This window comes from Cyrtonyx montezumae, unplaced genomic scaffold (assembly GCF_038088225.1).
Source record: "Cyrtonyx montezumae isolate F1298 unplaced genomic scaffold, pur_monq_1.0 scaffold_25, whole genome shotgun sequence".
NCBI classification, from domain to species: domain Eukaryota; kingdom Metazoa; phylum Chordata; class Aves; order Galliformes; family Odontophoridae; genus Cyrtonyx; species Cyrtonyx montezumae.
In genome coordinates this window covers 3330478-3346522 of record NW_027071992.1, presented here as the reverse complement: position 1 = coordinate 3346522, position 16045 = coordinate 3330478, and the positions used below count along the sequence as shown (strand labels likewise).

General features: G+C 34.9%; 1 protein-coding gene across 3 annotated transcripts in view; it reads left to right on the top strand.

Moving 5' to 3' along the window:
* The window catches only part of ERBIN (erbb2 interacting protein), a 107180-nt gene that overhangs the window by 76084 nt on the left and 15051 nt on the right, over positions 1-16045 (top strand). For all 3 annotated transcript variants that reach the window (XM_065739769.1, XM_065739768.1, XM_065739767.1), the window contains 13 exons: positions 494-568; positions 1835-1979; positions 2368-2440; positions 3367-3496; positions 3837-3952; positions 4778-4847; positions 5777-5876; positions 6037-6158; positions 6660-6830; positions 7775-7957; positions 9863-9977; positions 12525-12708; positions 13815-15333. In XM_065739769.1, coding sequence (XP_065595841.1) covers positions 494-568; positions 1835-1979; positions 2368-2440; positions 3367-3496; positions 3837-3952; positions 4778-4847; positions 5777-5876; positions 6037-6158; positions 6660-6830; positions 7775-7957; positions 9863-9977; positions 12525-12708; positions 13815-15333 — 3003 coding nt within the window. The remainder of the gene's footprint in view (positions 1-493; positions 569-1834; positions 1980-2367; positions 2441-3366; positions 3497-3836; positions 3953-4777; positions 4848-5776; positions 5877-6036; positions 6159-6659; positions 6831-7774; positions 7958-9862; positions 9978-12524; positions 12709-13814; positions 15334-16045) is intronic.

Genomic DNA, 16045 nt, shown 5'->3' with positions numbered 1-16045 from the left:
CTCAGAGACAGTTGTAATGGACCATATCTGATACTTAATTTAATGGATTGAATAGTTTAGTTGTAAACTGCAGATGTGCCACTTTTTTCACAGTTTTCTAGGTCATTTTGTCTGTTTTGTCATTTCTGAAAAACAGCTCTTCTGGGCTGATAGAACATAAGGATTTTTAAACTTACTTCAAGGGAAAGAGAATTGTATACAAGATGGGCTCCTTCTCTGCTCTAGTTGAAAAATAGCAATGGCTGTAAAGAATACTTTCTTATAAAAATTTGAGTTCAACAAAGACAAATTCTACAGTGATCAAATTCTCATTTCTGGTATATTCAAAAAGTAAATTACCTTTTTTTTTATTTTTTAAATTAACCAATAAAACAAATGTATATAACAGCTGCAGTAAGACATTACTTTTAGTTGTGATATGTGAATCACTGAAGTCTTTTTGACTTTTAGTAATTTTTCAATGACAATTTTTAAAAATGGTTTCCCTTTACAGCCTGAAGTACTTGAGCAACTGAGTGGGTTAAAGGAATTTTGGATGGATGGTAATAGACTAACACTTATTCCAGGAGTAAGTCCCTTTACTCTTTTAAATATTTAGTGTTTTAATTTTCAGTTTTATTTACTATGACAGCATATATATTAAAGTTGCTGTATAATTTTAATGTTACTTAAAGCCAATAGGGTAAATGCTCCTTAAGGTTTAACTAGCCTACTTAGAAGTTGTCACTGGTAATGATAGCTTTTGTACACAGCTTCGTTTGCAATGAAAGTCTGTCATCTAAAAATCATGTTCCAAATAAGGACAGGGGTTAAAATCCTAGTACAAATTGTGATACAAATTTAGGACTGCCTAGTCCTTCCAAAGAGGAATTGTTTGTGTTAAAGAGCAAAATTGAGTATACATCGTTAATGTGACGTGACTTTTTGACTTCTTACCGGTAAGAAGCAAGCAGTGATGACTAAGGATTCTATGCTGCATGTAAAAATTCCTGAAAAAACATGATTAAGGTTTCTGACATCTCTCAGGTGGATAGCGTCTTGGATGACATGTTACTGAAGTACTTCTGAACCTGCTGTCTTCTAGTAAACTAGTGTCAGAAATTTAGGAAGCAGCTGGTCTGTTTTCAGACTTAAAACCATTAGCAGTCTTTGGACATGAGGCTTTCTTGTCTGATCAGTAGTCCTCTGTACTTTCTTTCTGCACTTAAGCTAATTATTCCTTGAGAAGAGTTGAGTATATGCTAAATTTTTCTACTTCTTAATAAAGTAAAACTGTGTATGTGGAGGTGATATACACGCACACTCTCCCTCTTAAAGATTTTAAACACCTGTGTGTATAAATTTTCACATGTAAATGTAACACAAGCTTTACTTTAGGTTTCTTTATCAGTACAATTTACTGTTTCACTGTTATTGCTTTTGAGGTTATGTAGTATGTAGTGTTACACAAAATGCAAACATACCTATTAAAAGACTTCACATGAGCATCGTCTCCTTTTGTTAACACTGTTCACTTCTGTTTAGTCTGTTCTAAAGCTTCTATGTCTACTCATGGTAACTGATCAGACAGTTGAATTTAAAGCAAACTGACTTCAGAGAAACCTGCAGAATAACTGTGGTGTGTTTGTGTATGTAGCAACATGTTAAGTATATGTATCAGCAGAAAATGTTTCATTATAAAGTTAGGATATTCTGTATAAAATCATTTTCTCCAAGTAAATTATTTTCTTTTCCTGTACTATTACATTTCAGAGACAGCTAGTAAGTCAAAACTTCTGGCTCTTCTGTTTTGAACTTGCACTTTCTAGCATGCATTATTTTCTATTGCTTTTAGTTCATAGGCACTTTGAAACAACTGACCTACCTGGATGTTTCTAAAAACAACATTGAAATAGTTGAAGAAGGTATTTCAGGTTGTGAAAGCCTACAAGACCTGTTGTTATCCAGTAATTCACTTCAGCAACTGCCAGAGACTATTGGTTTGTATTTTAAATTAATTCATGAATTAAAAAAGTTTATGGTTTACACACAGAACACTTAAAAATGTATAAATAATATTTTAGGCCTACATTTCAAGTGTTTGGAAGTTCCAGTTTTGGATTAAGCTGAATAAAACATAATTGATAAGTAGTTGTCAACACCAGTGGAGCTTAAAAAAATAAGTATTTCCTGTGACTGGTTTGTAGTAAGCTGGTAGATTATTTCTGTAAGCTCACTTTACCTTTTTAGTAAATACAGAGAACTATAGGAATTACAGGAAATACAGAAGATGTATTTCCCCCCTCAACTTAAGATTAAAACTAAGTTTAATGAACTTCAGTAATACTTTTAACTATTTTTTATATTGTTGTTTGATTTTTCCCGCAGGTTCCTTGAAGAAGGTAACAACTCTTAAAATTGATGAAAACCAGTTAATTTATTTGCCAGACTCCATAGGAGGGTATGTGTTTCACCTGAATAAAATACTGCACTGCTTTTCTGCAATAGTTTATGTAGCAGTAGTTCTTCTGTTGAATGGTTTATGTTTCTCTAATAGATTTTAATTCCTTCTATATATTAATGTATTAATAAAACTGGTAGCAGATGTTTTATATCTTTCTTCTGGTTCTCAGCATATGTATTCTTTATGGATTTAAATAGTATGTGTAAAGACCTGTATTTCTCACTCATTAACGTAGCCACCAAATTATAAAAGAAATAGAATGTGAAAGGAAACAATATGTTTACAAATGCATGCAGCTGCCTGGAAGTGTTTTTGTTAGTATCATAGCAGTGGCCCTGTTAGACGTTGCAGATGTTAGAATCAATATTATCAGTTGATAATCAATATTATCAGCACAATTATCTTTTTTTTTTTTTTAATGGAGGGGGGATTTTCACTTGTTAATTAACAGGATTTTTTTGATGTGTAACTTGATGTTTGGCAATTTAATTTAAATGATTGCAAAAATAAGTGGTTCAGGATTAAGTGCTAAACAGAACAAGTTTATTTGTTCCAGTGTATTTTCTCCTATTGTAATTGATATAAGTTAGGTATTGTTAGAATTTACAGCATACTTCTTCTGTGCTAATGTGCCTTAACGTTCACTTCTCTCAACTCTCATTTAGCTGTGATTTGTCCTGTTCTGATTGTTGCAGTTCCTTGACCCCGTCTGATATCTCGTGTGATGATGATAACAAAGTTAAGAAAAAATAAGAATTTAGGCAATTAGTAAATGAGTTTTCTTGGATTTGAATTTCAGTTGGGTTTCAGAGTTTCATTTTGGATTTCATTTGCAATTGGTACTGGTATTAATGTAATTTAAACTTAGAGCATTCCAGTTAATGTTGCATCAATCTGTAGAGTGGAGTAATGTTTTTTTTCAGGTTAATATCAGTAGAAGAACTGGACTGTAGTTTCAATGAGATTGAAACACTGCCTTCATCTGTTGGACAACTATCTAACATAAGGACATTTGCTGCAGACCATAACTTCTTAACGCAGCTGCCACCAGAGGTATATATTTAGTTTAGTGAAACAAAGTTTTTTCATGGGTATTAAATGCACAGTTGATACATATTGTATTTGGACAACAAATTAATCATTCTTGAGTAGGTTTTTGTGTATGCTTAAGAAGAAGTCTACAAATATACAAATAAATCAAATCTGAAAATTTTTTGAAGCACGTAGTAGAAATCAGTACTAATTGTATTAGTGCTAAAGGGAGACTATGTAAGAATAAATGTTATTATACTTAACAAGGAAGATAGCTGTAGACTTATGGTCTTAAATTAATAAAAAATAGTGTATTTAGAGCTCTGAAGATGAATAAGTTCTTTGGATTTTTTTTCTTCAGATTGGAAATTGGAAGTATGTAACGGTATTGTTTCTGCATTCAAATAAACTTGAATTTCTCCCTGAAGAAATGGGTGACATGCAGAAATTAAAGGTCATCAACCTGAGTGACAATAGGTTTGTGAGCATATAATTCACGTAAAAATTGCATGAAATGCAATATCATTGAGTGTATTTTACTGTAACTGATACCTACCTTCTATATGTAAGTAGACATATTTTTTAATATGCTATGCTACCTTCTGTTATGTTCCACAGTTTATAATCTGACTGAAATGCTTGTATTTCATTTGTTGTTTCTCTGTTTTATGAAGCTGCATTTCTTAGAATTAGCTATTCATTTGATTTACATGCATTGACATATAGCTTAGATATGCCCATGATTTTTAGTATGTATTTTTCTAGGGAATTATTTGTCTGTCCTCTTACAATTTGTATTTGACTTGTAGCTAAAAAATAAATAGCTTTCCGTATTGCATCTTGGGGACACGAAACAGAGGTGTCACAGTATATGATAAAACATACAGTCCTGGGGAGGAAGGGAGAAAGGAGTTGTTTTTAATTAAAGCTGGTTGGTAAAGACTGGAAAAATAGATCTTTTTGGATCTGTCAGTTTGCAGAACTGAAATGTTTGGTAGAGAAAAGTTTGAACTCCCCTTTTGTTCACCAAATCCAGTTTCTCTGCCTTAAGCCTGATTTTATTTCCAATTCACAAAAAAAGTGAAACACAATTTCAGGTGTGGCTATTTTTTCTTAATTTTAGTGCATGTGTATATAGAAGGATAAAATTGCTGAGGATTCTTCTAATTAAGGTATAAAAATAAATAGTCTTGCTCTGAAGTTCATTAGTTATCTTAACAATGGTTGTCTTAAAATGCCTTTCAGTTGTCAAGTCTTAGTTTTGATAAGTGTGTTTACATCGACTTTTACTGTAATTTACAGACTGAAGAATTTGCCATTTACCTTTACCAAACTGCAACAGCTGACTGCTATGTGGCTATCGGACAATCAGGTGACATTTTTCAGGAGAAAAATTATGAATAGATGGTTGACTTTATTCCTAATTGAATTGATAAGTACAGAGTGATCTTTTGAATATTAAGTACTTTGTATGTGTGTTTGTATTTCCACAACATTTTGTCCATTCTCTCAAAATAAACAACACTGTGTCTACCTTACTTTAGAGCTGTTCTGGCAAAGCTTTCATAAGAAACACATTTTAAAAGATGTTGGCATTTCTTGTTTGTTACCACCTTTCTTATTTAAGAGGTATTTGATAAGCAGCTAGTACGTACATGCATACAGTGCTGTCCTATGGTTGTACCATTGGAGAAAAATTGCATACCCTTTTTTTGTGCTAGGTTGTTTGTCCCATGTTTGAACTCCATAGCTGTCTTAAGTTTCAAGCTATTGAGAAGCAATTAGTGCACTCGTGCCTTCTTTTATTCCTCTATTCTCTTCCATTTTCCTGAATGGCACTAAGGTGTACAGGGCTTCTAGAAATCCTTTGATCTCAGGTGTGGTTTAGTGAAAGATCTCTGTTTATAAGGAGTGGGAACTATCAGTCTGATATCAATATTAAAACAAAACAATAAAAAAAACAAAAACAACTGAGTACAAAATGTTTCTTAAATTGGCGGTCCACAGGTGTAAATGACTAAGTGTATCAGTGTATCCCACATCAGCTTGCTTTGGGATGGTAATAAGTCCTAGCAAAAATAGGGTTATATTTGAATCCAGTGTTTTTTCTTAAAGTTTTTTCTGCTTATTCCCAAGAACGTCATATATTGATATAAATGATTAAATTAATTCTCTGAAAATTATTCAGAGTATAAATGATTGAGAACTGCTCTGCCTTGTGTTATATAAGTTATGTAGATAATCTTTACTTTTTACATGTGTATATTTTCTTAATGTATCCTTCTTTGGTTTGCTCTTTAGTCTAAACCACTTATCCCCCTTCAAAAAGAAGCTGACCCTGACACACAGAAAACTGTGCTTACAAATTACATGTTCCCTCAGCAACCAAGGACTGAGGATGGTAAGAATTTCTTTTTCAACTTACAAAATCATTAATTTGTTACCTTTTCAAATACAAACAAAAAAAAGCACCAGTACCATCGAAGAAAGAGAAGGAAAAAGAGAATTTTTATTTTGTGTAATATATCCTACTCTTATAAGCATTTGTTTTTTTCATTTAGTTATGTTCATATCTGACAATGAAAGCTTCAATCCGTCGTTGTGGGAGGAACAGAGGAAACAGCGTGCTCAGGTGGCATTTGAGTGTGATGAAGACAAAGATGAGAGAGAGGCACCACCTCGGGTTAGTACTGAATTAATTTTTTACTACTGGTGTTTCAATCTCCCATTCACACTCCTGACTCCCAGCTTTTTTATTGCTTTGACTGTGGATTTAGCTCTGGTGAAGAAATCAAGACTGCATTTATTAATTTAAGATCATTAAACTGGACTGTTTTTTTTTCCTCATTGTCAAAGTGGAACACATAATTATGAAATTTCTGGACTGGTGCTGCTTGTAGGAGAGGGAGAGTGGGCAAATAATGGTTAATTCTAATTTTTATTTAAATGTATTTGTTGTCATTACTCTTCCTGCTTGCTATCAACAAACAAATTTAAAACAAAAATAAATGATTGTAATTTGGCTGGGCTTTCTAAAATTATGTTGATCTAGGTAGACTCAAACAGCAAAGTGGAGATTTGAGATGTTTAGATCTGAGTGTTTAGTCCAAATTCATTGCCTATTTTAAAGCTTATTACTTAAACTTTTCATTAAAATTAGAGCATCACTTTTTTTATTACACAGGAAGGCAATCTGAAGAGATATCCAACTCCATATCCTGATGAGCTGAAGAATATGGTCAAAACGGTCCAGACAATTGTACATAGGCTGAAGGATGAAGAGTCTACTGAAGATGTTGCCAAGGAATCAAAACGAGAAAACCAGCCAGTTTCTGTAAAAGATGTGGGGGTAAAGGTTAGATACAGTATTATCTTCTGACTTCAATGAAACTTCCAAATATCTAGGTTGCCATTAATTAGTTCCTCTCTCTCCTCATTAATACTCCACATTGAAGATCAGGGCTTACCTCTTCATCGTCTTAAGAATCAAATGTCAGGGTTTGAACGGATCTTGAAGGATCATCTAGTCCAATCTAGGAACACCTAGATTAGGTCACACAGGAACATGTCCTAGCAGGTTTTGAATGTCTACAGAGAAGTAGACTCCACAACCTCTCTGGGCAGCCTGCTCCAGTGTTCTGTTACCCTCGCAATAAGTGTCTGTTTCGTAGTAGCAATTTTCCTCTTACACTGAGAAAAAAGAAAATGGCTTGATTCTTGGGGAAATACAAAATGTAATGGAGCTGACTTCTTCATTTTTCTGGAGGAATTCTTATTTGACCACCAGATTTGAAAAAGAAAAATCAGGATTGTTTCTAAGGATCGTAACTGTTGCCACCATGACTGGTCGTTTTGAACAGTTGGGAAGACAATAGTAGCAAGTTTGCGTGCAGGTTACTAATAGCTTGATGTAGTGTAATAGATAGGTGGTAGGACTCTTTGGCATGTCTTTGATGCTAACACATGTTATTGTAGGTACACTTTGTAGTACCTACACTTGTAGTACCTACACTCATTGTAGGTACAATTGCTCTTTTTTTTTTCCTTTTAATTTAACTGCAAGTTTAATGGTATGAATTGACCTCAGTAAGGATGAGAGTGAAACCAGTTGGAGCACTATCACTGAATAGTCTAGAGAGATTTCTCTCTACATAGTGTATTTCACAGTTGATCATTTCAAACAACTTCCATTTCATAGTTTCCCATTTTATTCATAATATGCAGTGTTGATTCTTAATATCATTTGTTACTAAAAAGGGTTTTAAAATGCTTTTTCTACAAATGTGCTTAATCCTGCAGACTTCCGAAATTGTTCCAATAAAGAATAAGGCTGATGAGAGAAAGCAATATTCAGCAGGAAGCTGTGTGCAGAAGCCTGCTGAACCAGAAGCTGAGCACTGCACTGCAAATCCACAGATGGCTGCACTTGTTAAAACCTTGCAGAACACAAAAACAGTTGTTAACCATGAAGACACGCTTGAGGTGAGGCATTGTGATGAACATTATAGCACTCAATGAGTTGTGCTGGTGTTGCATCAGACTAGCTTCTAGTTGACAAAAGCAGAAAAATTCTACCCATAAGCACTGTTAGTACAGAGAGGTTGGTAATGCAATATTGTTCTCACTTTATCTATATTATAAGTGCAATTTGGAAAAATTGAACTAAGTTTATAATGAAACTGTATGTATTTAAAGAAAAGTAAGTGAAGCTCAAAAAATGATCTGAGTACTAAGCTGTGGAAAGATTCTTACTTAAGTGGAATTTTCCAGTTTCCACTTGATTTTCAGCACCTCAGTAAATAATTGATTGTGATTATCACTGAAATATCAAAATATCTTGTCAGTAGGAGCAGTCAAAGACTTGGAATATACAAGTGACTGTGCCTATCCATTTCAAATAACAAGCAGGCTTAAAAATACAAATTAATCTGAATTTAGTAGCGAGATGATATGAATATGACTTGTATTACAGAAATGAGACACTTTTACTTTCTGAACTCGTACATCTGTGACAAACATCATATGTGTTTTTTAATTTAGAAGATGTTTCAGCATTAATAACATTTTTTAACTTGTTGGTCAATCACTTGCCAGTCACAACATGTAAAATGTTTTCTTTTTTTTTCAGTAGTTTCATGAGTTGATTATTTTTGTCTGTGATGCACAAGCAATGGAGTTTGCATTTATCATGTGATGAAGAGGTTTTATGGAAAGCCATTTTGCCTGCTGCTGAGTCTTTTCCTCCCTTGCATGTTCCTGTTACATGCTTTCTGAAAATACTGGTTCTGACAGTTTTCTTTAGTTCAAAAATATGATTTCAAACAAATCATACTAGTTGTCCAGCAGCAGTCATTCTCTAAATCTGGCTGTATGCCAGTAAGGAAATCAGGCAGTAGTATATAGTCAGCTGCTGATACTGAATTCCTTATAGTAACTTGCTCGTATCTTTGTCTCAATCCATGTAACTTCATATGCTTAAAAGCTTTTCCTTTCAATGTTAATTACACATTATATGTCATAACCTAAGGGGAAGGGCAATCTTGCAGAGGTAGCAAAGAGGTTATCTGTTCTTATTACAGAGGAACAGGATTGTTATAAAGTTGGTCACATCATGTTTGCTACTTTTCACTCAGTTTTACTGTCTTTGACTGTAGTCCAAAGAAGTGGCCTCGTAGTTAGTATCATGGAATTGGTTGTACTCCAGAAGGTTCTACATATTAGATGTCCTGAAACTTTTAAGAAAAAGTGAACATTGACAGATTTCGTCTTGCAGTTTGCATTCTATTTTGTAGTATGCTTACTGAAACAAAATTTTTACTTAAGGTAATTTTTCTTTACGGAATGTTACTGAAAAAAAATTACTTTCTTGAAGATGACAGGAGTATGTAGGCCAGACAGTAGAATTCTGAATCTATTGCATGGCTCCTCTTGCAGGCGGTTTTGTCAGTTTATTTTTTTCAGAATAGTACTGAGATCTGTCAGATGGTTAGGATACTAGTGATTTCTAGCCTAGATGTATTCAGAATCTTTTATTCTTGAAGTTAAATAATTTATCTTCCATTTGAAATTTTACCTCACCGTAAATTTCAAAATAAAAACCCAAGTTAAGGTTACCATCAGTTTGACTATCATTCCCGTGGAGTTCATCACACAAAAAGCAAATGTGTATGGGCTGCTTCTTAAAGATAATTCAGTGGAAAATGTTACTAAATTCATTTGATTTGCACTGCACAGTTGCTAGGCTAGGCCTATGTTATTTGTTTACCTTCACTGTTTATCAGATAGGGTAACAGTTTTACCTTTTTAAACACTTTTATATCAGTTTTACTTAACCTTTAGCCACTTATTTAAAATGCTGTCTATATAAAACTGTTCTTCCTTTAACAGGAGTCAGAAGAACTCTCTTCTGATGAAGAGATGAAAATGGCAGAGATGCGACCACCACTGATAGAAACTTCTATCAACCAACCAAAAGTGGTAGCTCTTAGCAACAATAAAAAAGGTTAGATACCATAAAAAGAAGCATTCTGCAATTCTAATAATTCCTTGACTCAACATGGCTAGTTTTTTCCATTTAAATGATGTAAAAGGTGATTAAATATGTGTGTTAACAGAAAGATGACCATTTCTCTAGTTAAGCAATTAATTTGCTGTAAACATAGAGAGTCTCGTGGGAGAAGTGTTGATTGGAAGCCATCTTGCCCATAGTGACCATGAAGTATTTGAGTGAAAGGTGGAAAACTACCACCAAGACTTCAGCCTTGGATGTGGGGAGAGCAGGCTTGAGACCTAGCTCAGAGAACTAGTTGGCAAAGTCCTTCGGGGGATTACTTTTGACAACATTGGGGTCCATCAGTGCTGGTCACTTTTTAAGCACCATTACTCTTAAGAGCCCAGGAGCAGGCCATTCCAAATGTTGGAAGTCAAGCAAAGGAGAAAACTGGCTTAGCTTAGCAGAGATGGAGCTTCTTGAAATTAAGCAGTAAAAGAAAGTGCTGAGCAATTCTTTCTGGTCACAGCAACAGGATCTGAGGGAAAGGCATGGAGCTGTGTCAGGGGAAAGTCAGGTTGGGGATTAGGAAGAAGTTCATCCAGGGAATGGCTGGGCATTGAAACATGATCCCACTGATACAGCATTCACGGCCCAGGCTGCTAGAGGTTAAGAAGCATTTGGGCAATGGTTTCATGCATAGGATTTGAATTTTAAATGTTCCCAGGTGGAGCCAGGAGTTGTACTCTGTGATCCTTGTGGCTCGCTTCCAAATTGGTATAATTTTTTTATTCTGTGAATACAGGAAAGAATCCTGTTGTATTTTGAGTATGATAGACTGTGCTGACATTCCCATTTTGATAATTTTTTAAATCAGTTTAAAGTCAGAGGGGAAAAAGAATTTTTTGTGTTTTTGAGAAATGTTAGCTTGAATACACTCAATATGTTTCAGGAGAATTGAAAATGGTATTTATCTTGAAAATGTTCCATACTTCCTCCTTCTCCCAGATTTTATTATTGCTGCTGTTGTTGGCAGCAATATCACTTGTTTAAATGTCACAGAGAAGCTGTGCTCTCTTCCTAAGTTTAAAGAATAAACTTCTCTTGTTGGAGCTCTTTCCCCAGCGTAACTTCACTCTTTTATTATTTTTCTTTCCTCTCATAAGAAACATCTGATCATTGTTTTTATTAAATAATAAACTTAGGTTTATATTACTTCTCTGGAAGATAATTTCAGTCTGGATAACCATTTCCTTCAGAGGAAACTTAAATTTTTAAGTCTGAGAGCAAATGTATTTTGCTCCATATGGTCTTCCCAGTCCAGTACTTTCCAGGGAAAAAAAACAAAAAACACAACAAACTTTTCTGGCTGTTGTATGTAAGAAGATAAGATTTTTTTTGAGGGTGTAGGAAAAGCCACTGTGGTAGCCAGAAGAGTCTACATTCAATATTATCAGTAAATTCTTTTATCAAAAATGATGGGATTGTTTGCCGAGAGAAACTGAGGATGCTCTGTCTCTGGAGGCATTCAAGGCCAGGTTTGATAGGGCTCTTGGCAACGTGAGCTTGTGAATGGCAATCCAAAAGTCTATGCCAGGGGATTGGAAAGAGGTGATCTTTGAGGTTTTTTCCAACTCCATCCACTTCACAATTCTCTGGAAAAAAAAAAAAAAAAGATGTTCATTAATGTTGTATTTGAGCTTTTATACCTGGCTGAAGTTACTAAGTCAAAAATCTTCTCTCATCTCTGTAGATAAAAATAAGTTTCTAAAAAAGTATGCTTTTAGCACCCATAACTGTCTTGAAGCAAAATTAAAAAAAAAAAGTGATTTGCATGTGTTTGCTTATGTCAGAATCAAATATTTTTACACAGATACAGTATTTAAGTGTGCATACATTAATCAGTATAGACAAGTATAAATAATTCTGAATATGTCTTGTGTGATCTGTAAAGTATGGGAATGCATTACATTCCAACCATGCAGAAGAACACTCATCTTTCTTTTTTGTTTTTTCTTTTAACTTATAAGACTACATACAGTTTGAGTGATCTAGTTCTTTCCAAACTGTTTGGTGCATTAAATAGCTGTTTAAAGACGATTTAATGCTAAAAAGGAAGAATTGTGTAATCTCTAAAAATCCTGTATTTGAAGCAGTGTACTTTGTTTTCACTGGGGTTAACAGACTAATGCAACTGAAAAGTTTGGAGTTATTGTAAAAGCAGTAAAAACTGTAAAAACATCATTTGATGGATATGTTAGGGAAATAAATGATGCAACACTAGTTTATGCCAAGGAAACTTGGCAAGTTTAATTTTAAAAGGTGAGTACTGTTTACGTTGAACCAGGTATTTCAAAAGTAATAGGAACTATTGCCAGCAGTCTTCTCTGATTTTATAAAAAGTTTGCAAAGGTGTCACTGGAAACTAACACTTAAGCTAATAAGTATCATTGAGGAACAGTGTATTATTTTTTTTAACCCTGTGACTTACACATGTTAAATGGCAGTTAAACGGATGTCTATATCTAGTAACTAAAGTAGCATTGTTTTTTGTTACAGATGATTCAAAAGATGCTGATTCCTTATCAGATGAAGCTACCCACAACAGTAATCAAAATAACAGCAACTGTTCCTCTCCATCTCGAATGTCAGATTCTGTTTCCTTAAATACTGATAGTAGCCAAGATATTTCTCCCTGTTCGCCAGACAAAGAGACACATGCTGGTGTTTTATCCAAGATCAGGTTTGTAAAATACTGTATAAAACTAAGCAAGAATAATCATAAAATGTTATTCAATCTTTCATATTACATGTCTATTCCTTTAATTAATTATTCATTAGATAATCTTAAGTTTTAATATTTTAAAATGAGGTTAAGTAGTGAAGTAGTGTTTTTACAAGAAAAAAGCAACAAAAAAACAGGACAAGTTCAGAGACCAATTTTAATACGAAAGATATGATTCCATCTCTTGTTATAGTAGGGTATAATGATTTCATCCTTAATTTATGCTATCCCTGCAAAATAATTCCATATGCCATTTTAAAAGCTCTGTTATTATTTGCAAAACGTTGAAAGTATTGAAGATCCATTTGATTGCTAACATAACTGTCAAAAAGCTTTTAGAATCTTCTGCAGAATAGACTTAAAAGTTTCTGACTTTTTTTGTGTGTGTGTGTCAGTGAAAGCAAGAATTTGATCTATAGTTGTCACGGAGCTTGGAAGTACTTTATAAGAAATTTAAGTTATCATTGCTTTATAGTTTTTAAGATTTTTGAACTATCTTTAATTATTCCAGTGAAAGTTAAGTAAGGATAGGCAGTAGGTGATATATCTGCTTTAAACCAGTTTTGGATCACTCAAGAAAGGCAGAGATGGCAATCTGATAATAAAGAAGGAATTACTTGTTTCTAAGGATCAGGGCGTGCTAAGAACTCTAAAGGAGGAAATACCCAAGTAAAGACACTTCCCTTGTGTCTGCCAGTCTGTAAATGTAGCTAGGTAGGGGTGGAGCCCGGGTCTGCCCTTCTGTTCGCACTGGAGAATTGCTTCCACCTGTGCTCCCAGGGCTGAATGTGTCCCTTTAGCAGGTGCTCAATCATTGGTTGAGGCCGTGACCTCACAGTTCCCATACGCTGTCTGAAATCAAACCATGATGCTAATGACAGCCTGCAAGGGAAACCCTCTGTATAACATATTTTTGTAATGGTAAGATAGCAAATCATAAATTTGTTCGTAAATTGGTCTTCATCTTGTGTGTACAGTGTAGCTGTGTTGCATATCATTTTTTCTAAAGTTTCTTGAAGGAATATCTTGAGTCCCTTTAGAATATCATTTGAGTTTTCTTTCAGGCAAGAAGATGAAAATTTGAATAATCTTCTGCAAAACGGAGGTGATTTGAACATTACTGCAGAAGAGAAAATAAATGTGCAAGAGAAAGTTACAAATCTGGCTGAATATGAACTGAGCATTGAAGAAAGAATAGGTCTGATAGGAAAAGGAGTTGAACTAAGTAGTCCTACAGAGGAGACTCATAAATTAGACCAAATAAATATGAATATCAATAAACTGGTTAGTGAAGAAGCAGTGCCAGTTCCCATAGAAAAACCACAGGAAGTAGCATCAGTAAAGGGCTTTATGAACAATACTATGAAAGATGAAGGTGAGCACTTGGAAAATGGAAATAAATTTCCTATAAATAAATTAAATGGACATCCTGAGGAATCAGTACAGTCTCCCAGTAAAGATGAGCTACTGAGAAGCACTGCAGTTGATGGCAACTCTTCCACTGAGCTGTCTATTTCACGGAGCACTGAAGATTTGTCACCACAGAGAAGTGGTCCTGTGATGAAATCTCACAGCATCACCAGTATGGACCCTGGTGGTCTGAAAGTCTACGATATTGTCAGTGACAGTGGATCTCCACAGCCAAACTCAGTAGTAAAATCTTCATCTGGTAGTGCAGATGGGAAAAACATAGTCAGGAGTAAATCTGCTACTCTTCTGTACGATCAGCCTTTACAGGTTTTTCCTGGATCATCGTCGTCATCTGATTTAATATCATCTACAAAAACTGCCTTCAAGTTGGACTCAAATCACAATCCTGAAGGTGCTACTGTAGTGAGAGGAGCAGTGACAGGTGGCGCACAGATGTTTTGCGCTCCTCAGTATAATATTCAGTACAGCAGCAGTGCAACAGCAAAAGACACCTTGTGGCCCCAGAAACAAAACACCCAAGTAGAACAAAGCAACTTACCTCCTTCACGTCTGCTGAGATCTGACAGCACAGAAGCACCTAGCTATGTAAAGCATTCTGCCAATATGAATTTCTCCAATCACAACAATGTCCGCGCCACTGCTGCATATAGCACTCACCAGAGAATGGCTGGGAGACATGTAGACATGTGGGCTGTTCCACCAAATGATAGACTGCTCCCAGGAGCAACAAGACACACTCTTCAGAGGCAGAGCAGTGTATCCTCTACTGCTTCTGTAAATGTTGGTGATGCTGGACCTTCGAGGCGGGCCCATGTTCCTGACGGGGATTATTTAACATACAGAGATCTGCATTCAATGGGAAGAGCTCCACCACTAATGTCAGGGCAGCAGAGACCTCTTTCTGCCAGGACATACAGCATTGACGGTCCAAATGTACCTCGACCACAGAGTGCTCGTCCGTCAGTGAATGAAATACCAGAAAGAACTATGTCAGTTAGTGACTTTAATTATTCTCGGACTAGCCCTTCAAAGAGGTCAAATCCAAGAGTTAACTCTGAGCACTCTTTGTTAGACCCTACAGGAAAAAGTAAAGTCCCTCATGACTGGAGGGAACAGGTGCTGCGACATATTGAGGCTAAAAAGCTAGAAAAGGTAAAAACAATTTTAATTTTTCTACTTTCCTGTAATTGAAGCATGTTAAATATCTATGTTTTAAACTGCTTTAAATGACCAGTAAAATTATATTTTTGTACTACTACTTTTTTTTAAAAGGTAAACATGTTTATGTTTATGCTGAATATCTGAAAAACAGTCTGTAAGTGAAGTTTCTCCCCGAAGAAAAAGGTCCCTGTTGCTTTTACATCATACTTGCCAGCTTAGCCCAATTACCTTTGAATACATTGTATGTCTAGTTGGCCTTCTGGACTGCAAGTCCAGCTCTTTTAGGTCAGGTAATTTTTGTTCTTAATATAACATTGTCTTTATATTATACTATTCTGTTACCCTTCCTGAGCTTGCTCTTCTGCATTTTTCCCATACTTCTTCATTTTGAGAACAAGGAAATCAGTAAAATATATTCGGTATTACATTCCAATGCTGAGGAACTGAAAAATCTACAATTAACATTTATTTGCCTCCAAGCTAGTTGTCTTTTGAAGTTGGATGTTTGACAGATTGTTGAATGAATATTTATAACTCTGAGATGAGAGCACATAAAAATCTTGTTCATTTCAGAAAATTACAGGAGATTTTGATATAACTAGAGATGATGAACAGGATTCTTTATGTACCTTAATGCTATCAAAAATTTGAGTTGATGTGAACAGTTGTGCATCTTGAAAGAAATGTAGCAGAGACTGGAAGA